The sequence below is a fragment of the Mesocricetus auratus genome, unplaced genomic scaffold (assembly GCF_017639785.1).
Source record: "Mesocricetus auratus isolate SY011 unplaced genomic scaffold, BCM_Maur_2.0 Super-Scaffold_100676, whole genome shotgun sequence".
Taxonomy (NCBI): Eukaryota; Metazoa; Chordata; class Mammalia; order Rodentia; family Cricetidae; genus Mesocricetus; species Mesocricetus auratus.
This window is the reverse complement of record NW_024429266.1, coordinates 18557828-18580777: the sequence shown is the minus strand read 5'-3', so window position 1 is coordinate 18580777 and position 22950 is coordinate 18557828. Positions and strand designations below refer to the sequence as shown.

General features: G+C 39.9%; 1 protein-coding gene across 1 annotated transcript in view; it reads left to right on the top strand.

The window, feature by feature from the left end:
- Fmn2 (formin 2) overlaps nt 1–22950 on the top strand; it is a 297720-nt gene that overhangs the window by 57089 nt on the left and 217681 nt on the right. Inside the window, exons 3-4 of the mRNA XM_021231917.2 lie at nt 3541–3688; nt 14642–14697. Of these exons, the coding sequence (XP_021087576.2) occupies nt 3541–3688; nt 14642–14697 (204 nt within the window). The remainder of the gene's footprint in view (nt 1–3540; nt 3689–14641; nt 14698–22950) is intronic.

Below are 22950 nucleotides of genomic sequence, written 5' to 3'. Positions count from 1 at the left end.
ACTACCATAGACCCCGAATTTGGTCCCTAACACCCACTTGAGATAGCTCACAGATGCCTATAACTTCAGCTCAAGGGATCCAACACTGCCTGGCTGTGGCAGGAACCTGAACACATAGGTGTTCATATGCATATGCAGAGTCACACATACACACACAAACAGAATAATAATAAAGGAAATAATAAAAATTATTCCGTTTTGATTATATGTGCAGAAATGTGGAAAATGGGAGTTAAGTATTTTTTTTTAATTGGCTCAAGCTTGTTTTCTCCACAGTGAAGACGAAAATTTTCTGAAGCAATAGACATGTTTATAACCTACAATATTATGTCCCAGTTAATATGGTAGAAAAGAGTTGTTTTGGTTTTCTCCTGCGAACTAAAATTGTATGTGGAGTCAGAAACATGTTGGAAGGACTTCATGCTCTTTATTACTATTATTAGTTTAGTAGCTTCTTTGAAATGTCATTAAGAAACCAGCTTTTGCTATGACTGTATGCTGAATTATAGTGATATACTTTCACCTCTTTCCCAAACTTCAAATCAGGATTGTTTGAAGGTAAGATAAGCATAGCTAGTGAATGAGTAGAACTCTGTTTGGCATGGTTCATCAAATCCATTCAAATAGATAAGGGTGCCATGATGTGCAGGAGTTGTTTCTATTTTGTATAGGGCTCAGGTAGTAGGGTGCTTACTGAATAAACCTGAAGGCCTGAATTTGGATAACAGGCAGCTATGTAAGAAGCTAGGGGTGCCTGTGTGTGCCTGTACCCTTGAGCATTTCCCCAGAGCTATGTAGCTCAGTTAGTGAGCTTCGACTTCACAGAGAGATGCTGCCTCAACAAATAAGATGGAGAGCAGTATTGGAAGGCACTTGACATTGACCTCTGGTCTCCACATGCATATGTACACATGTGGGCATGCACAGATGGACACAAACAGTATCATCATTATCATCATCATCATCATCATCATCAATCTTCCTTCTCTGCCCAAGTCTGATCCACCAGTTGAAACTCTTTAAGTCACAGTTAAACCTTATTTGGGTGCCTTTCTGACCCAGAGTACTCATCCTACATTCAGTGCCCGAATGAGCAATCCTTACTTTCTTCTAGATTCCTAATGTTGCTGTGTCATTTGCCACCAACAACTTCAGTGACTTGTCACCATTTTGTTCCTTCTGTTTAATCCATATGCTTCATATGTCCATGAGCTGTATTTCTATGCACTCTTCTTAGTCTTGGAATATGTAGCGTTCTTTGCATTGATGTCCTAATCTGGTTTTTCTGATCCTGGATTTAAGCTAGAAAATATTGCTTTTTTGTTTTTGGTAGGAATTCTGGAGATTATTGGTTCCTTAAGTGTTTGATAGATTTCAGTAGTGAAATCATGGGGTCCTGGGCTTTTCTTTGATGGAAATTTATTTATTCTCAGTATCCATCATGGGTTAGTTAAGATTATCTACCCCTTCACAGTTCTTTATCTACTATTGTCAATAATACCCAGTGATTCTTTGTAATGTCCATGCTGTCTGTTATGTTTCCTGTCCCAGTTCTCATTTTGTTTGTGAGTTCTCTATCTCTCTCTCTTTTTTAGTTAGTTTGGCTATTAGTTTGCCCACTTTGTTTTGAAGAATCATTTTCATCTAGCTGATCCACATACACAAGTACAACTATATATTCATTTTCATATTTATTTCTGTAATATGTACGTGCATGCATGTTGTGCCATGACACACATGTGGAGATCAGAGGACACCTTGCTGCTGGTCACTCTTCCCTTTTCCATATAGCTTTTGGGAATCAAATTAAGGTCCTAATGCTTGGCCCTAAGCGCTGTTACCCACTGAGACAACTCACCAGCCTGTATTTATATCACCTACTTAAGGTTATCCAACTTTCCTAATCCTATTTATTGAGAATATTGCCCTCTAGTTTTATGTTTATTTATTTTGTATACAGACCCATGTATGTAATATACATAAATATATATGTCATATGCATTTACATCTATAATATTCATATACATGCTTGGCCTGTACCCTTTTCTTGCTAATTCATGATTGAGTTTGCTTTAGTTGTTATAGTTTCATGAGATGCATTGATAGGCTGTTCATTTGAGATCTTTCTGCATTTTAGATATAGACATTCTTTGCTCTCATGTATAGCTTTTACTCCATTCCATAGGTTTTAGTTTATTGTGTTTTCATTTTTAAAGTATTTAAAAATGTTTTCTCATTTAGTGTGTGTATGCATGTGTGCATATGTGTGTTGGTCATCTGCATACCTTGCTATGAATGTGGTTGTCAGAGGGCAACAGCTTGCGGGAGTCTGCTTTCTCCTTCTGTCATGTAACTCTGGCTGGTCTGGAACGAACTACGTAGACTAGGCTGACCTCTTGCCTTTGCCTCACAGATTCTGGGGTTAAAGGTGTGCAGCACCGCATACGGCACAAGGCATCTTTTGACACTGGACTACTTTATGGATTCTTAAGCTATTATATACATTTTACAGATGCATCACCTACCTGAGTGAACTCATTTCCTTTATAATCTTACTCTGGTGATTGATTGTATCTGCACTCATTTCTCCTGCATTGCCGTTTTCCTTGCTTTAGTCAGAGGTGATCAGAACATGGTAGGGAAGTGACTGTATCTCAGTAAAGAAAAAGGCACAAGGGAATCTAGAGCATGTACCAACCTAGTGCACCCTGAAGGGATTGGAATCGTTCTGAAGTTCTGATGATCGGTTCTGAGGTGTTTATAGGTCTCCAAGGGAGCCACCCTGCTTGGCCCCAGCCATGAGATACACACGGGAACCTTCTATTTTGTTCCCTTTACTTTGATCATAGCTAGCAAAGCAATCCTTTGCCATAAGACTCCTATGCAATCTTACTGTTGGCAGGTTCATTTACTTTTTCATGTCCATTCTTCCGGTTTCTACGCTGGGAGCTGGGACCCAAGATAAGCAGCTGCTATTGTCCCAGTGGTGTCCAAGTATAGACTACCCTCTGGCTTTCCCACAAGTGATGAAATAATTTTTAATGGAATATCTTCCCAGTGTGGTGATGCATGCTGGTAGTTCCAAATGATTAGGGAACTGAGAAGGGTCTCTTGCCAGCCTGGTAGTGAGAGAGATATGGCCTGAAAAACCAAAACCAAAGCAAGCCGAAGTCAAACCCACACAGATAAAGAGGCATCATATTCAACTGGGTTAGTGATGCATTTTCATGAAGTATTGTTAACTCTGCATCTGGAGGTCTCCTGGAAGGCCCATGTAACATCTCTTCTTCCAAAGAGAGAGACTTAGGTTTTACTATTATAATGATGATGATGTTGATGATGTTGATGATGATGGGGCATGTGGCCACAGGGCAGTTTGAGAGAATTGGTGTTTTAATGGCTCTGTATTGAACAATGCAAGATGCTATTTGAGTGCTTTAGTTGTGTCTGTATATCTGTATTTTTTTTACATTTTGTAATAGCCATTTATTTCATGATTGAATTGATAACATTTCCATTTAAACACCTTTTTAAATATAGCAAGATCAGCTTTACACCTGGGCTGCAGTTAGTCAACCCACGCATTCCATGGATTACAGCGAAGGACAGTTTCCCAGGAGAGAACCATCCACATGGCCATCATCCAGGCTTCCTGATGAAGAGCACAGTCCCAAGGATGTTAACGCAGGTAGGATATGGAACAGCCAGCTTTGCAAGATCATGTGATGTAATGTGTAATTGCAAACATTTGCTGGGTAGTAAGTCTTTAGTTTTTATTGTTATAATAATAATAATAATAATAATAATAATTATTATTATTATTATTATTATTATACATCTCCTGCAGGCAACCCATTAAAATCAATGGGAAGCCTGGGACACTGAAAGTTCTTATGGTTGTCTTCAAAGCTTCAGGACTAGAATGTAGACGGGTAGCAGATATACTGGGATTCTCCAGTAGTTTCTGCATTTACTGAAGTTTGAGAATCACTGTCTACAGATACTCGCCCACTACCAGGTTGAAACTTTACACCATATTTGGGCTAGGAGACCCGTGGGGGACATTTTTGTTTTGTCTGTATGTTTTAACATTCTTTTCTTTACCTATAGAGATAACTGGGAAAGGAAAATAGAGATGTAAATTTGCTTAAATGTCACATTAAAATAATTATAAGATATTCCAATCTTTCTTTTCCTTTTGTTGTCTTGAACTATTTTGTGCTATTGGCTGGGAAATATGAGACTGGCCTCAGTGTTATTTGGAGAAAATCATTAGCATGATGATTTAATAGAATCCAGGTTCTCCTGGTAGACTGAGCAGGAGTAGGTCCCATCTTCTGATATATAAGCCAAGACTAAATAGAACAGATTGTTTATACCCACAGATTCCCCCATACCAGATTTTCATTAGTGATACTGTGGGTTTCAAAACTTAGAACTTGACCACCTGTACTGTCTCAGTGAAAGAGAGATGTCCAAAGACGCTTAATTTTGGCTTGTTGTGCAAGGGCAAAATATAAAACTATGTATCTTGGGCTCTGCAGTACGTAAGCTTTCTGATGTTAGGCAAATGTCCAAACTGCAGTTTCCATTTCCTCGTCTATGAAATGTTAATGAGAATAGCATCTACTTTGTAGCATGATTAGGAGTGCATGAGTTCATATAAAGCATCAGAGTGCAGAATAGACCCAGAGTGCCTGGGTCAATGGAAGTGCTTGGCCTTATTGTTACAACTATTATTAAAGTTATTTCATCTTATTATCTTCCTCATGACTTTCCTTTAAAATCAACAGTGACTCTGTTAATGGTTTGCCAGGCAGCTGTCCACATTTTTTTTTGCACAGAATCCTTACCCTCTTGATATTAATTTCAGTTTGTAGACAAATGTATTTTATCATTTATTCTTTCAAGCAATGTACCAGTACTTCACATTTCCCTCTTTGAATGTCCTGTGTTTTGGAGAAACTGTTTAATATTCAGTAGTTGGCACATAATCCAATAGAATGAAAACCAAACACAAGTGAGTGAGAGAAGATAGAAAACTGTCTCATGGAAGTCAGATTCTCTTTACTACCGCACTCATTGACAGTGGCTGACCAAGGGTCAAGGTAGACTTCCACACATAAAAATCTTTGGAGAAAAGAGAGTTTGGACATGGTAGTGCCTGAAAATTCAACATGCAAATGTAGACACTGTTGGTTGTAAAAAGGGAAGGACTGAAGTAAAGATTTTGATACCATTATCTTCAGGCTAAAATGCTATTGGCTGAAATTTGTAGGTACAAATGCAGCAGTTTTAAGCAATTTCATTGAGAGCCCTAGGAACAATGGTTTCTACCCTTTCATGCATTTGCATCTTTGGTTGGTATAAATTGTGCCGCCCTTACTGTATATTTTCCAACTATTCTGGCAGAAGTGATAACACTATTCTGTAATATTTGGGGATAGTTTAAAATAATTCTGAATCCTTAGGTTACTGAAGGAGCACTTGGCTGAGAATGAGCTAATTGTGTTCACCTGAGTTCTAGTTGATATGGATGGCAGTGGGCCCAGGAGAGGGAGATGATGACTTGCCCTTTTCCTTTATAGATTAACACAGTTTGCAAAATGCCTGAGCAAGTCACTTTTAATACAGTAACTTTTCTCCTTTTAAAATATGCATTCGTGAAGAAGTTGATCGAGGTGAGTAGAAAGTAATTTAAACCACCAACCTGTTTTTCTCTCATTGCTCTGCTCTCGACCCCAATGACCACAAACATTGCTTTGTCCAAAGCACACTAATGTTGCTCCTCCACTCATACTCAGTTGCATTCGTTTGGAAAAACACAAGGAGCCTTCTCATGTCCAAAGAGTCATCCCCCTCCTCTCTTGTCAGTCAAGTGTAAGAATGAGATGCCAGCATCACAGAAAACCCTAGAGACCAATGTTTTGATAATTGTGAGTTTTAATAGTATGCTTATCATTAGTTGTAAACTATTTATTCACCTGACTGCTAGTTACATACTATTGTGTAGTGACACTATGTTTTAAATTGCTAAGTGCAACATGTGGCCACTTCAAAGCTTCTTTACTTTTTGAAGAAGAAAATCTTTCAGGTGCAACTATTTTTTTTTTTTACTTTTTTGATGGAGGGATTTTTTTTCCTTCTACTTCTTTAAAAAAGGGCTGTTAATTCACAGGTCCAGTTAATTCAGATTTGTGCTTCTGCCTCTTCTGATTTTCTCAGGTGTTTAATTTTTCTATAGTCACTTTTTATAAGCAAGGTCACTCCAATCTTTATGTATTCACTGAAACACCAATGCTTCTTAAAATGAATTTTTAGTGCTGAGGCCAAGCTGAAACCTGACACTTCTTCTCACCAGTGAAAGTCCAGATTTGTTTTGTTCTTTTGCCTTCATTCTTCTCCTTATACTGTTGATATTGTCTCTGAGGATAGGCCTCTCGGTGTATAAATTGGCCATTAGAAGTGTGCAGAAGGAATCATAGAAGCTTTAACTCTAGCTGGAATAAGAAGTGAGGGCATGCTATGCTCAACTCCTGCCGGTAGAGGGAGCATTGTTAAAAGGAAACCTCACGTCTTGTCTTGCCTTTCTCATCTTTTCATTTCCCTTTTGCATTACTTTTATTTTTTCTCCCACAACTTATTCGAATATTTTTCTTTTTGCTAATTTTCTGTCCTGTAGTCGTCGGTGCTATAGTAGTTAGCTTTCATCATTTTAAAACAAGTTTAAAGATCCTATTTGGTTTGGTGTTGTAGCTGTTAAAGAAGTTTGCTTTTTCATATCTCTATGGCACTGGGGTAGTAAGTCCTGAAGAGAAAGCTGTTGACAAGCTGTTTGATAAATGAAGTTGGAAGAGGTAGCTATACTAACACAGAAACCCAAGAAGCCTAAAAAACATCAAGGCAACATATTTCATAAGATTATAATTCCTCAGTTACAGAGTCTAAAGATATGAAATGGTTGACATTTCAAACACATGATTCAGTGGTCTCCTTATAAAAATAAGCAAACTTAAAAAGCCTAAAAATAAGCATATGAAGCCGGGCGATGGTGGCACACAACTTTAATCCCAGCACTCGGGAGGCAGAGGCAGGCGGATCTCTGTGAGTTCGAGGCTAGGCTGGACTGACAGCCTCCAAAATAATACAGAGAAACCCTGTCTCGTAAAACCAAAAAAAGAAAAAAGAAAAAAAGCATATGAATCCAGAGAGAAATCTGTCTAGGGCCTGTGTAAGGATGCTTGTAATGTAAAAGGGAAGGTTAAGAATCTGACTTAGACATTCAGTAAGGACATTGAGATTAAAACAACAACAACAAAGAAAACAAATTAAAAATAAACAAATATAGGGAGTGAAAATTTCAATAAACAAAGACCACAGTGGAATGCATCACCAAAGACTGGATCAGTCAGAGCAAAGAATGTAGGGGTCAAGGCAAGGTCAGGGAAATGCAGCATTCCAACATCGGCAAAGAATAAAGAGGAACAGGGACCACAGTGACTTCAGGAACTCTCAAAAATGTTAAGGACACATGAAGCGGCAGAAGGAGATGAGTTTAAAACCAGCGGGCATGAAAAATACACTGAGTGACACTGTAGGGGAAATTCCCCAAACTTAGGGAAAAGAAGAGGACAGCCAAGCCCAGGAAAGAATTTAAAACCCCAAATAGATATGACTGAAAAAAGAACCTTACTATAAAATATTATTAGGTACATACTTTGATCAGAGAACAAAGAAACACCATGATAAGCTGTAAGGCAAAATGTCTAAGTCACAAAGACATACCCATTCTAATAACTAAAGTTGGGAAAGAATTCAATACCCTGGAGGAAATAGCTGCCAGCCAAGATTATTATACCTCGCAAAGTTATCTTTTAAAATCAATGGAAATATAGAAACCTCATGAGACGTGTAAAAATTAATACAGCTTGTGGCCACTCATCTAGCATTGCGGAGGATACATAAAGGGATGTCGCTGCATGGAGAGGATGAAGAGAGATGGCCTTCATTGTGAGCGCACAGGAAATAATAGATTGTAAAAGCAAGCAGATGAGCAGAAGGAATTTAAGAAAGAAACAGATTTATCCAACTCAGTTAAACATCAAACCTCTAGTGTGATGAAGTAGAGGGAGAAGAACAAACACATTAAAATAAACACAAAACATCCAGTGCAATCAGGAGAAGCAGCAAACCCTCTCAATAATAAAAGAAAACGGTCTTCGTTCTCCAGTTAAAAGACGCAGAAAGCTGATTGGATTGAAACCAATCCAGCTATTTTTTTCTTGTTGTTGTCACAAACAAACTTCACTTGCAAAAATACAAAGAAACTGGAAGTTAAGAGGATTGGAATTTACCTCCAAAATGGTTAAACTCAACAGAAATAGTAGCTGTACTCATGTCAGATGAAGTAGAATTGAAGTCAGAGTAAGACACAGGTGATAAAGCTAACCATACACTAGTAAAGTGAATAATTGCAAATTGTAAGCTTTGCCACATTAAGTTTCATAAAAGAATCACTAAGGGGTCAAATAGGGCCAGGCATAATAATAGTGTTTTTTAACCCGCCAGTGCCATCAATAGAGTGATGACCTATAAAAACTACTAACAAAGAGATACATTATTTCATAAATCAGATGGACTTAATAGACATCTAAAGAATTTGTCTAACAACTGAAGCTGAAGAATACAAATTATTCTTAGAATCTCATGAATTTTTTTTGGAGACAGGATTTCCCTGTGTAGCTTTGGAACCTGTCCTGCAACTAGCTCTTATAGGTCTTGAACTCACAGAGATCTGCCTGCCTCTGCCTCCTGAGTGCTGGGATTAAAAGTGTGAGCCACCACCCCCCAGCTGGAATCTACATTTAATGTCTATAAAGAATGTATATTCAAGAGGGGACATGACAGTAGGTGGATAGGTCTGCTAAAACAAGAGACCATTGATGGGAGACAATACTGGTTAATGGGGAGGGGAAAGCAAATTAGTATTTTTTTCTCATGCAGAATGTGTTTACATGTGTGCACGTGCATGTATGCGTGTGTGTGTGTGTGTGTACACGTTTATGCACTCACATGTTTATTGAGTGCAGAAGGAAAACTATGGTGAGTGGATCTCTCAGTGGAAATTATAAAGTATGACAGGAGAGAAAAACAGTGGTGTGTATATGTGTATATTTGTGTACATACATGTACACAAACATATACATGCACAAAAGTGTATTAATGAAATCCATTATTTTGTGTGCTAGGTAAAGAGAAATTAGTAGAAAACAAAAACAAAAACAAAATCCTAGATGGTCATTTAATTGGTTTACACATAATCAAAAATTAACTAAAAGTATGTCTTCATGGTAGACAGACGAGAAATGAGTAGTTAGTTGTAAGGAAGGAATTGCATATTCTCACTTCACTCAAGTCCTTCATCATTCCATGACAATGCCACTGGCCAAAACAAACACAGAGGTCTGACTTAAAAAGCAGCATAGGTACAGAGAGTCCTGGAGGAATGGAAAACAAATAAAAACGTGTGTGTGTGTGTGTGTGTGTGTGTGTGTGCGTGTATGTATGTATGTATGTATGTATGTATGTATGTATGTATGTGTATTCATGTATCGAGTGAGAAATCTAATAGAAACTTTTCCTAGGGAAATCTTACAACAATGCTTATTTTCATATTTGTTTAAGAAAACATTTAAACAGTTGTGAATGTCTAAGATGCACAAAAGGATCACAAACAAAGGGAGATGGACCAAATGAAAAGAATTTAGGGTGAAGCAGTAAATGAGTCTGTGTTAGGTTAGCTCAGTGTGTCTCAGAAGAAGCTGCAATATGTAAGGTAGTTGGAAATTCATTCCTTGATTTCCAAGGAGAAGGGGGCACACGAGCGACTGTGTGCCACCTTTAGTCATCACGAGGTTGAAAGTAACAGTTGCTTAGGGAAGCACACGTTTTAGCCTCTACTCTCTAGACGATATGTCTCTTATGGTCCCTCAGAAGGATTGCGAAGGTCTGCAGAGATGGCCACGTGGCTAAGAGTGCTTGCTGCTCTCCCTGAGTTTAGATAATATCCAACAGCTCACAACCACACATACACATGAGGTCCAGGGGTCCTAACACCCTTCTCTGCCTTCCATGGATACCTGCACACATGGGCATTCACAAAGCCAGATATATGCATGCGCACGTAAATAAAAACAAAAATAAATCTCAATAGAGCTCTTGTGTGGTGTACCACAATATGGTATCTCCGGCCCATTTCTAGGTCTTGTCCGAGTGCGTTGACACTGGTTAGCTAATATGCTAATGCTGGAGTACCAAGGATGAGGTGTTGTGCTCTGTCTCCCTGGGCTTGTCACATAATCCAGGGATAGAAGGATGGATTGTGTTTCTGTGTATTGGTGGATGGGGATGGGGTGTGTCCTGTGTTTTCTCTTTATCTAGTTGGGATCTGAGTATAAATGTCTTCTGTTGGCAGTGATGAGATGATTCTACTATCAAAGAAGCAAGAGCATATGGATGAGCCTATTAGAACATGTTAAGCTCCCCACTCCATTTTTACCTGTCAGAGACATGCTGCATTAGAATTAAAAGCCTCTCCCACAGATGAGACTCCTAATGCATGCATTTTAAATTCCATTTAATAAATTGTGTCTCTTAAATTAACTAGATTTGAACCACATTGATGTATTTCAGTAAGAAGATATAATCTAGGGAATTTTAGCTTTGTGCCCAATACTTACTGTGTAAATTTCTTAAGAATATCTACTTGATGTATTTTGTATTTGTGGACTGTGATTTAATTTTCTTTCCATTTTTAGTGGCGAGACACATGCTGCTATACTTACTGCCTTCTCTTTCCAATAGTCAGGGAGAGCTGTGCACACCTGTGATCTCACACTTGGGAAATGGATGCAGTGGGGTCACGACTTTGAGGTTAGCCTGTGTCATACAGTGAAACCCTGTTCCTAAAACATATCAACAAACAACAGAACACATCAAATTGCGCCTATAGGAACCCAAGAACTTTAGACCATGCTTAGATTTTTATGAGGTTATTTACGAACTACAGAACATCAAAAGATTTGTTGAGAATATCATGTCTCTGTCTCTGTCTCTCTCTCTCTCTCTGTTTTATGATTTTTAAACCAAAATGATCCAGTTTTTTGGGGGGCTTTCAAAGGGACAGTGGGGGTGGCAGTTTTTAATGTACCCTCACTGTGTCTTCATTGTGTGGACTCTTTAGCCATTCTGGTATGTGGTGGAGACACTTCCAGTCTCAGAGCTGGTTGAAAGGGATTCTGAAAAAAGACTTGGGGTCCTAGATTGAGGAAACGTTAGAAACAGGTGTACCGCTTTATACAAGGGACAGTCATGTGTATTGAGCTCACTCAACACAGGATGGAATTAAGCTACCTTCTCAAATCCACCTGCCAGTGAGTGGGTCTTGAGCTGCCACTCACAAACCAACCATTTGATTCTTGGATGGCATCATTTTTTACCCATTGCACAGCACTTTTGTTATTTGTAATTCTTTTCACTCATTTTCCTTCCAGTGTCTTTTCTGTCTTCTAGTCTAGATTTTCCTTCTTCTCCATGTCTACACTACTTTTTGATCTTAGTTCTCACTTATTTTCACTTTATTTCTCCGTGGAGTTAGTTTATTTCTACTTTGCATCTGTGCCTCTAGACTGTTGCATCCTCGCTTGTGACTTTACAGGGTGTTCTGAGATGTGAATTTTTCTTTGCTGTTTTAACACAGGCTTTCCACAAAAGATATCAATAAAGGATGTCGATAAAGGGAGAAAGAACCCAACCTAGGTACCTGTGGAATGAGATGGAGGGAAGCTGAGAATTTGAGTATGGGGGTCTCACAATATCTGATTGATAATGGCTCTAATAAATAGTTTTCTGATTATATTATTCTGCTAAAGACACTTGTCAGCATTGCTCATCTGAGCCTGGAAGCTGGCGTTTGTTAGCAGTTTGCCAGCTCAAAAACTGCAGGGCAAAAAAAAAAAAGTTAGGAATCCTTGTGTGCATGTCTAAAGTTAAAAACAAACAAAACGCCGGGCGTTGGTGGCACACGCCTTTAATCCCAGCACTCGGGAGGCAGAGGCAGGCGGATCTCTGTGAGTTCAAGGCCAGCCTGGTCTACAGAGCGAGTTCCAGGACAGCCTCTAAAGCCACAGAGAAACCCTGTCTCGAAAAACCAAAAAAAAAAAAAAACCCAAACAAACAAACAAAAAAACCAAAAAACAAGACAGACCCTAGAGTGTAAGGAGGAGATCCGTTTGCTCTTACTGCAATGTTTAAGTAGGCAGAAGAAGAAGAGGTACTTCCCTCCCTGTCCTCGATGCCAGGACTTGTCGGTGGGTCTCTATTTGGTGGAAGTAGGAGAGATGGAAGTAGATTTGATTAGCTTTCAAACAAAAGATCTCTGTTCAAATGGTGATGATACTGGTGCTAAGTTCAATGTCAGGAGAATATGCTTTTTGATTAGCCTGGTGGAATCGTGTTGTCCGGGACAATGGTTGCATTTTAAAGCCACTTGGTCATATTCTTGCTCACTCAGACACATGTTGGCAAGAGACTGCCCCATGCTATTCTCTGATTTTTTTTTTTTTGTTTTTAAAGATACATTCTTAGCTGAAGTTCAGGAAGTAAAGTAGATAGACAGATTGATACTGCCTCCGAAGAATTCATTACTCCTCCCTAACACAGTTACCCAACTTTTTTTATGGAAGCACTATTTCTTGGCTTGATACAATGTTTCATTTGTTTTCATCCTGACATTCACTGTGTAACTGTTTTAAACACTTACTGTCAGCAAACACTGTTCTGATTGTACAACAGGAGGATATTTGACAAAAGTACCTGCTTCCACCAAGTGTGTATTATGGCGGAGTGAGTTACTTAGTTTTGCAGTATTATAAAAAAGCACATGATAAAATCAAGTTGCAGAATGAAAAAATGATTTGGGTTGACTTCAGAGGTTTCTATTTGTGGTAACGTGGTCCCATGATTTTGGATCTGTGGTCAAACAGATCATTGGTGAATCAGAGCAGTTACCTTTTTAGCTTCTGGGGACCAGAGAAGAGTGATGCATAAGATCCTATTATTTCCTCTAAAGGATGCTCAAAGTGACAATGATACCTAATCTTACAAAGTTCTCTTGACCTCCCAATAACACCACAAGCTTGAAGTCAGAGCTTTGAAGACATAAGTGTTCCGGGAGCCTTCCTGACTCCAACGATAATGTGGAATAGTAGATACGTGTCAAAGAGATGGACTACAGAATGGAGGGTGTGATGACAAGGGAGGGCTGGGGACCAGGGAGTCTTAGGGAAGTATGAAGGTGCGATTATAATAGAGTTCACAGAGGTGCCATGTAGCAGAATGCAGATGAATAGAAATGGGCAAATTTAAGTACTAAGAGCAAGCCTCAGATATCAGCTGAGCCATTTATACTTAATATTAAGTCTCTGTATTGGTTATTTGGAACTGGTGGGTGGGAAAGAAAAGTCTGCCTGCAGGCCTGAGCAAAATTCTCAGAGAAGGGACTTAGTAACTAAAGAATGGTGACGTTGAGGGTGTAAGGAAACAAGAGTGTTGTGAGTGTAGGTAATAGCCTGTGTGGCCTTGTAAGCCCTGTGGAATCATGTTAGAAGATGACCATGGAATTAGGAGCATAGTGAGCTAGTGGGGAAGATGGGATGTTTACAGAGAATTAGGAAGGCCAGGCAGATGATCCAAAGCCAGCAAGCCCATGTTGAGGTCATGCTGTTCATCTGAGTACAAAGAAAGTTTTCAATACCTCTTCACGGCATATCATGTTCCTTAAACACTAACTATGCTATACGTTTCTGTAGCATTGATGTATGCATCAGTTATGATACTCATGGACAGTTACTCTCTACCTGATTTGTAGTGTCTGTCCTTGATAGACTAGAGATTTAAACTCTAGCACTCATCTTGCCACTAAATGGTCTGCTCATCTCTAAACTGCAGAGGATGGATGATTCATTTTTATTTTTATAGTCTTAAATTTTCACATAGAAGGTACTGCCCTCTATCTTAACAACAACAACAACAGAAATATCTACTTATTCTAATGTGTTTCCACTATGATGGATTTGTCATCTCAAATGACAAGAAAGACTGGAGGTAGAAAATCCCTTCAGAACCCCTTCTTATTCGTGCCTCTAGGTGGCAGTATTTGTCATCCAGGACTGAAAGCAGAACTGAATTTGTCAGTATTTTAAAGAACCTTTAACATCCTTTGCTTCGAGACTGAGGTGGTTTCATCACATATGAACTTTCACTAAATGACTAACACAATGGACATTCTAAGGCAGGGACTTTTGGGCGAAATAAAAAACAATTGGGAAAAATAATTAAGTTGGGTATGCAGAACAGTGCATTGGGCTGCCCCTGTGTGTGAAACAGCAAAGACACAAGCATGTCTCATCATGTGTTTATTATACTGAAAAGCAGTCACAGTCTCACGATGCACTAGTAGAATTGGGGAAAAAGACTGGAAACTGTGAAAAATCTATGTCTAGGGGAAGTTTTCACTTTTGATTGAGGAAATGGGGAATTTTGTTCTTTACGGTGCTGACTGTCTGCTTCCTTTCCAATCCAGAACCTCAATCCTCTGTTTTGGAAAGCCCAAAGAAATGTTCCAACAGTGTCCAGCAGGTAAGAAAGCCTCATTCGGGTGACAAATCCCTGTTTGCCTTAAAACAGTGTTAGATCTGTGATTGACATTCCTATCTGCACAGATGGATGGGCTGCTCGAGCATTAGCTTGCAAGGGAATCCTGTCAGGCAAAAGGAAATGCTCCTTTGAATTTACATTCTGCAATCCCATTCATCTTTCAAGATGAATGAACCAAGTACAAGCTTTGCAGATCTATATCATTCTATTTCCAACCATGGAGTTGGTCCCAGCATTTGTGGTCTCCAGCAGAAACTTAAGGCCTCCTCAGGAAATGTCTGTGCTGTGACATGTCTAAGCACAGTTCCAGGGGAACTATTTAAAATGACTTTGGCATGACTTTTCTAATGTCTAGTAAGACTCCTTTCTACACAATATGGATGGGAGCAAGGCCTTTGTGCATGGGTGGTGATGAGTGTATTACCGAGCCCTCCAGGAGTCTTTAATTGCTTTTAGAAGATGGGACATTCGATGGTATCTTTTAGACACTTGTACTATTATGACCCATGTATGGAATCCCCAGGCTGGGGAGGCAGAGATGGGGGAGCCTAAAAACTCACTGGCATAGTTAAATTGGTGAGTTCTAGATTCATTGAGAGACCCTGCAAAGGTGGAGAATGATTAAGGAAGATATTGGATACTGAATTATGGCCCCCATACACATGCAAAACCATGCTCTGACACATATGCAGCCATGCGTATATATAATATATGTGTAATATATATAATAAATCATTTAAAATGTCTAGAAAGGAAACATTTCAGAGAACCCTGACTCTGGATGGCAGTTACCATTCTGGATATGCAAGGAGCTGTTAAGTTTATTTATAGTTATTCCCAACCATGCCTTTGACACTGTTTTCATAATACATTAGAAAATAAGCTAATCTGCACTGTAAGCCAACAGGAGGAAGATTGGTTCTGATCTACTGTGTTTGGTCTATGGAAGGTGAGAGGAGTCTCACTCGAACTCTCAACCTATGTAGGTTTCTGATTCATGAATAGTGGCCTAGGTAGATTATGTAGGACATGATCTTCTCCCCTCTGAACTTGAGAACTGTTCACTTTTGAGAACTCTTCAAAGTGAAAACTTTGTTCTGTTGTGAAATAAGTTTATTGTTACACGAAAGTGTCCTCTTGGAAGTAAGGTCAGGCTATGAGGTTTGCTTAGAGTTGACAGTCACAGGGTTCTCCACAGCACACCAACTAGATGAGCTTTTACTGTTCAAATAAAGCTGCTGTTGGGAACTGAGTCCCGGCTTTCTGTCTGTTCTTGTTGTTTGTGTCAGAGGGGAGACCAGTGTTGACGGAGGTGCACTAGACATGCCTGGTACATCAGCCTGTGGTTTTTTAATTAGCTGCAATGACTACTTTATACTGATCAGAGATCAAAAGCTAAAATTATAAAAATGGAATAATAAAGCCAGCAATGGTAAAGAAAGAAAGAAAGAACAACAAAATTATTGTCTTGTGTTGGATAGACAAAATTTGCTGCTCTTTGCAGAGGGTTGGGTGCAGGTCTTAGGTACATGTCCCTTGATCTATGCAGTCCTTACAGTAACACTTTAAAATACCGCCATGTTTCCCCTTTTACTGATAAAGTGATGTTTGGAGACGCTGAAAGCATCTCTGCTAAAACTACAAAAACCATAAAGGTGAGCTGAAATTTGAGCATAGGCATTATTTCTTACAGATCCTATGATGAAAAATTCTACTTTTATGTGGGTAATATCCAGGCGACTGTTTTGTATCATCTCCTACTAAAACCATTGGATGAATTTGAAATGAGACGTTCATTTTAAGAGTTATTATATTATTTTTGACTATACCTTTTATAAGAGTCAGATCTTCAAATATATAATAGAAACATAAAAGCCTGTTATTTCACTTTTGGTCTCTTTCCTTTGGAGTTTTATTGTAACTTTAATGTGTTATAGTGTATTAATTTTACTGTTTAGTGGCTTGGGTAGGTGCGGGGGACTTAATGGTTTCTGCCAATGAAGCCCTTTGCAGTTTACATCTTGGTCACTAGAGGGCAGCTCTACACCTCTGTAAATTACTACTGCAGCAGGGAAAAGAACGCTGTGTACATGATGACCAGGAGCGGTTTGCTGGCCCATCTGGCGCTGCCCGTATTATTCTGTGGTTGGCTTAGGATATGTTCAGGACTGCTTTGCCAGGCCTCCAGTGCCTTCCTCGCATGTGCGTTCTCTCCACTGAAACTCTTCGGAATTTGTTGAATGAATGTTGAGTGTCACTCTGCCCTGTAATTAATAATTATGAGTGACCAACATCCCTAGAAACAGTACTTTGCAGTACGAGGATTTGCATGATCTCTGCTGTGCGTTCAGTGCCTGGGGCTTAAAGAAGACCCAATGGGCACTCATGAGCAAAGAGGTGAACATGGCCACTTTTTCAGAGTATCTGCTGAGATTCTTACATAATCCAGAAGGTCTTTTTAAAGATAAAATTGCATTCTTCAGGTCTCGATGACTTTTCAAAAACATTTCTTTGCCATGGTTATCTTTAGACTCTGATGCTCAAGCAGTTTTCCTGCCTCTGCCTCCCAGGTGTGCTACTTTACCTGGCACCTGGCTGATCATTTTAAGTTTGTAAGATGCTCTAAAGACATTGTGTTGTCTAAGGAGTTTTGCCATAAAACTAAAATGGAACTTTTCACCTTTTACACACGGCCTGTGGTATTTAAGCTACAGTGTAAATGGAAAATCCTTTTATGCCCCGTAGCATAGAGATACATAAATACCAACCATTTCTCTAAAATTTTTAACTTACAGATTAGGTGTATAGCATGTTTTACCCAATTGTCATCCAGCTAGTTTTTAAAAGATTTATTTGTGTGTGTGTGTGCATGTGCGTGTGTGTGTGTGTGTGTGTATGTGTGCATGTGTGCATACACATGTGAGTGCACGCACACGTACCATGTGTATGCAAGCACTCACTGACCTGCCTCCCTGTTTTTTTTTTTGCTTTTGCTTTGAAATTTCAAACAGAATTTTCATTTTGCAGCATTTTCCTGATGTTCTCAACTGTTTTCAAATGTAAATTGGTAGTTTGAATAGTTTGAATAAAATTATGACTAAAAAAACAACTCTAGTTTTTGATAAGATTGATAATGTTAGGCAGTTAAAAGTTGGGTCTCTACCAGTTAATATTTGTTAGTTATGACTCCATAAGGTACTTAGTAATAGTACCAAGATGAATAAATAACCAAAATGGAACCTGTGTAAGAAATATGGGTCTACGTGAGAGGGAAAGTAATTTCAGAAAGTGTAGGTCAGCCAGTCATCCTTCAGGCCCAACTCAGTTTATGAGCATCTTTGTTGCTCGGTCAATACTGCGGCAGTGTTTAGACAGAGGGCCTCGGGAGGGGCAAGGCGGCCACAGACACTCGGTGGTGGAGATGCAGGCAAGAAACCGGTAGCACTTGAAGACTGCGTTTACCATGCTGTGCAGCAGGGAAGACAGAACCTTTCTGGAAAGAACGCTTTTCTTTTATGGAAACTCAAAGGAGATCAGGGAATCGTGAGAGCATTTTAACATCTGAATAAGGAGGAGAGACTCTCATTTCAGAATTTTGTTGTTGCTTTGAGGCAGGGTCTCTGTCTAGCTCTGAACTCACTCTGTAGATCAGGCTGGCCTCAAACCCACAGAGATTCACCTGTCACTGCCCTCCAAGGGCTGGGATTAAAGGTGTATTTCACCAGGCCTGGCTCTTGTGTTGGTTTTAAAAATGAAAAGCAGCCAGCCTCTGGGAAGCAGTAAGAATGTGTGTTTAGCGTGGTGGGAAAGACATGGATGCCACACAGTTGTTTGGTTTCCCTCCAGAGCAGCAAGGGCTGAGATAAAATGAAACTAAGAGCTTGTTCTGTTGAGTTGTAGATGGTATAAAATCAGCTCGTGCCACACAGTGTTGCTAAGGGGAGAAAGGCGTGCCATTCAGGAAGCGAATCTAATGGACTATTAACTGAGGAAACCCATGATCAAAGAATGCATGACTACAAATATGGAAGAAGGCTAGGTACATGTTCTGATCTATGGTGTCCTAGGATGCTTGCAGGGAGATAGGGAAAAATGTGAAGACATAAGACCCCAGGGTCCTTTCATATTAGCATATCTGTTGGCATCATCCTTGTTTAGGTCTTGCTTAGGCAGCCATGCTGGTGAAACCGTGTTGGGTGTATCTTCTCTATATTTCTAGATGAATTCTCACCTAAATTTCTTGATCATCTGGCTCTTGTAATCTTTCTGCCCCCTCTTCTGCTTGATTCTTGAGCCTTAGTTGCAAGAGTTGTGTTATAGACAACATATCAGTTATTCCTGGGCACCACTAAGTTACTCGTTCTCTGCATTTGATTGGCTGTGGTTTTCTGAGATGATTTCCATCTGCTGCAAGAAGATGTTTTTTGAATGAGGGGTGAGACCTATACTTATCTGTGGGTATATAAGGACAAATATTTAGAATGCAGTTAGAAATTATGCTGGTTTAATAGTGGTGGTTGCATTTCAATTTCAAAAAATAAAAATAATATGTATCTTAAAAGAACTAAAAAAAAAAGCCCCACCTAAAAACAGAAACAAAGAAGCAGTCAATTTAGTTATAGAGCTGTATCTTTTCCATATTGTCTGTAAACCAACTTACAAGGTACAGTGTAACTGCCAAGATATTTAATGTATGTTGTAGAATATTGGAGGAATTAAAGAAATAAAAAAGTTGTAGAGAGACTACAATGAATAGTTTCTTAGGAAGGTGAGTCCTTCACTTGTAGAAAATTCATTCCCTAAGGATATGGGCTGAGGAGCACTCTTTCTGAGCAAATCCAAGTTTTCTAGTATTAGGTGGAAAACAGTCAGAGGGAAGCAAAGGCGGACACTGTGATGCTAGGGACAGATTTAAGTCCGTGCTTGCTACTGCAGGGGGGAGAAATTCTGCTGTGAACTGAAGGCAACTTTGGGTTGTGCAGAGATGAATGTTTAAAGGGACGAAGGAGGAACAGGGAGGACATGAGAAAGGGCTTGGGAGAGTCAGGAGGTGAACATGACAAGGGGTCTTCACTGAGAGTGACCCTGGGTTCTCTATATGAGCTTAGGTCAGTGGTGTCTGCTAGCTGCCAGTGACAGGAGCTAAGATTCGGTCCCATCTCAGAGCTTTATCTTTAGGGGCTTCTGAAATGGATAAAAGACGTCGGCAATCTTGGGTTTTCTCCCACAGTCGCATTAAGGGAGAGCATACTGTCACTCTAAGATGTGGCCTTGAGAAATATTAGTGTTTGTTCAAGTGTTTTTAAAACAAGGTTGAAGCTGAAAAGGAAGCTGGTTACAGTTTGGTCAAGAGAGAATATTTGTTAGACCTTGTTTTAGTTTGTTTTCTCTTGCTTCAGAAAACCAAAGGTCAGGGGTTGTATAATGTGTAAAAGTTGGAGGTTTATTTAATTCTCAGGCTTGGAGACTAGACCGATGTGTCTCAGGGGCCTTCTTATATGACAGCAGGGGGCAGCAATACGTGGTGAGAGACAAAAAAAATCTAGCCTAGATTTCTCTTCTTTCCATAAAGCCACTAACACACTGCATTCTAGTGACATCAGCAAGTCCTATTTACCCTCAAAAGACTCTCCTCTAAAGGCCATTTCTTGACATGTTTTGTTTTAATTACCTTGACAGTAACATTTCCTGCTTGTGACTTGTGTGGGTACAAATTGTACCCATAGCAGACCTTAAGTTGAACTGTTAATGAAATGTTAGTTATTGAAGTGAGTGTGGCGTTTGTTGTTCTCCTCAGAGAAAAGTATTTTATCCAGTGCCTTAGTTTCCTCACCTGTAAAATGGGCACTGTAAAATCTTATGTGAGGGTCTTTGAGTGTCTTAGGCATATTAGTTTGTGAAAGATGATTTGAAGAGCTTATGGCACATAGCCAACACTCAGATTGTTAGTTGTTGATGCATCAGACCAGTACTCTCTATTGTGTTTTTATTGTTTGTCAATATGTGAGGATGAAAAAAAGAAAAAAAAATATGTGAGGATGGAACTCAGGATATTTTTTTTGGTACATATTAGGTAAATGCTGTACCATTGAGCTACACCACTCCTCGTTATTCATGGATTGTGTATTTGCAAACACACCTACTGGCTAAAACTGATTGTGCTGCTTAGTTTCTGTGGTGCACCGGTGGTTATTAGCCACCTTTTACAGTGTGGCTGAAAACCCTGCTCTCTGAAGTCTGTTTTCCCAGGTACGTTTGAACAAAGGGAGATCTGTGAGCAAGCATGCTTTGCATGGTCTATTTAGTGCCCCACCTTTCACATTTTTGTGGTATTTCTTGCTTGATACTTAGTATTAAAATGCTGTTGGTGTCCCCCAGTGTCAGAAGGTCTTGGTGGACTTAGTGGAAAGACTACGTGTTGGGCTTTGTTCCGACACAGGATAAAGTGTCATGGGCCATCAGCTCAATGTTAGTGAATCAACAATAGGTCTTAAATACTACAGCTTTCAACAGGGACACATTCAGAAAAAAAAATATTGCACATGGATCGTGTGACAGAATGTGACCCGAAGCTTGCTGGATTCCAACTCCGTATTTTCCTGAAGAGTGGTGCCTCAGTATTGATTAATTGAGGGTTTTAGAGACTTTGCTTATGACAAGTTTGAAGAACACAGGTTGATTGTATCTTATTTAATCCTCACAGTACCCCTCTGTAGTAGGCCAGAACGTTTGTCACAGTTTAAGGAGGGCAGACTTGTGCTGATTTGTGCTTTTCAGGCTGTAGGTTGCAGTCCTTGTCTGTGTTGCTTTTAGAACCAGGCTTGGAGAGACAGAACATCACAGAGCAGCAATGTGCAGTGGAGCAAAGTGGCTTAACTCATGGTGGACAGGAGACAGACCCCACCAAATGACACCCAGCCAGTGACCCACTTCCTCCAACCAGGCTCAGCTTCCTCAAGTTAGGAGCTCATGAATTGATTAACCCTCAGATAAAGGTGGCACCCGTATAACCCAGTCACTCCTCAGTGGCCATTTGAATTAGACCACACATTGTACACATGGCCTTTTTAGGATGAGGGAGATTCATATCTCAACTATGACATGTTCATCACACAGAACATTAAAGACCTTATGAGCCTTGTGAGAAATTAACATGTTCTCGGCAGGCAGAGGCCAAACGTTATCAACAAGGAAATAAACTGCCTGGCAAAGGAACCTAGGATTGATCTGAAGAGGACCAGTAGAACCAGTCAGGAGTGCAGTTCTGAGCTGATAAGAGTCTCAGCTATGATGCAGTAGAAACCATAACCAATGACCAGGGTGTGGGGGTGATAACTGTGCTGGGTGAAAATTAGTCTAAGCATCAACTGGGAACTGATTAGAAATGCAAGTGCCTTGCCAACCCTAGGGATGGGGACAGCAGGCCATGGTTTAATAAGCCCCTGGTGATTCTGAGCAACATTCATTGTAAGAGACAATAGCCATTAACCGGTTCAAAGCTCTTAGGGCATGCTGTTTCCTTGGAGGAAAAGATACTTTTTAGATACAAAGGCAGGGTCATCAGATAGCAAGAACTAAGCAGTCTCAAGATGGGAATGAAGCAGCAACGAGAAGGAAAAACCAGAAGTCATCACAGGAGAGGAGAGACTGGGGATTTAGAGAACAGTCTCTTTGAGCATACATAGCCAACTAAGTTGTCGAGAGGTAAAATACCTACACTAGCCCCCACCGAAGGGAAAGCAAGCAAACAAACGAAAACTAAACGAAACCAAAATAAGTAATCAAAATCCAAAAACAAAACCAGAGAAGGGACTAGAGAAAAAAAAATGAGAAGGTGGAATTTGAAATTGTTTTAGCCAAGAGAGGAGAGCATTAAAAATTTTTTTTTAAATTTAAATTAGAAACAAGCTTGCTTCACATGTCAATCCCAGCTCCCTCTCCCTCCCCCTCCTCTCCTCCCCAGCCCCCCCAGACCTCTCCCCAGTCCCCACTCTGGTCCCCAGGGAGGGTGAGGCCCTCCATGGGGGAATCTCCAGAGTCTTATCATTTCATTCAGGGCAGGGCCTAGACCCTTCCCCAAGAGTTCAGGCTGAGAGAGCTTCCTTCATTGTGGGATGGGCACCCAAAGTCCATTTGTGTGCCAGGGATAAATACTGACCTAACCAAGGCCCCATAGATTGCCTAGACCTCCTCACTGACACCCACATTCAGGGGTCTGAGTCAGTCCCATGCTGG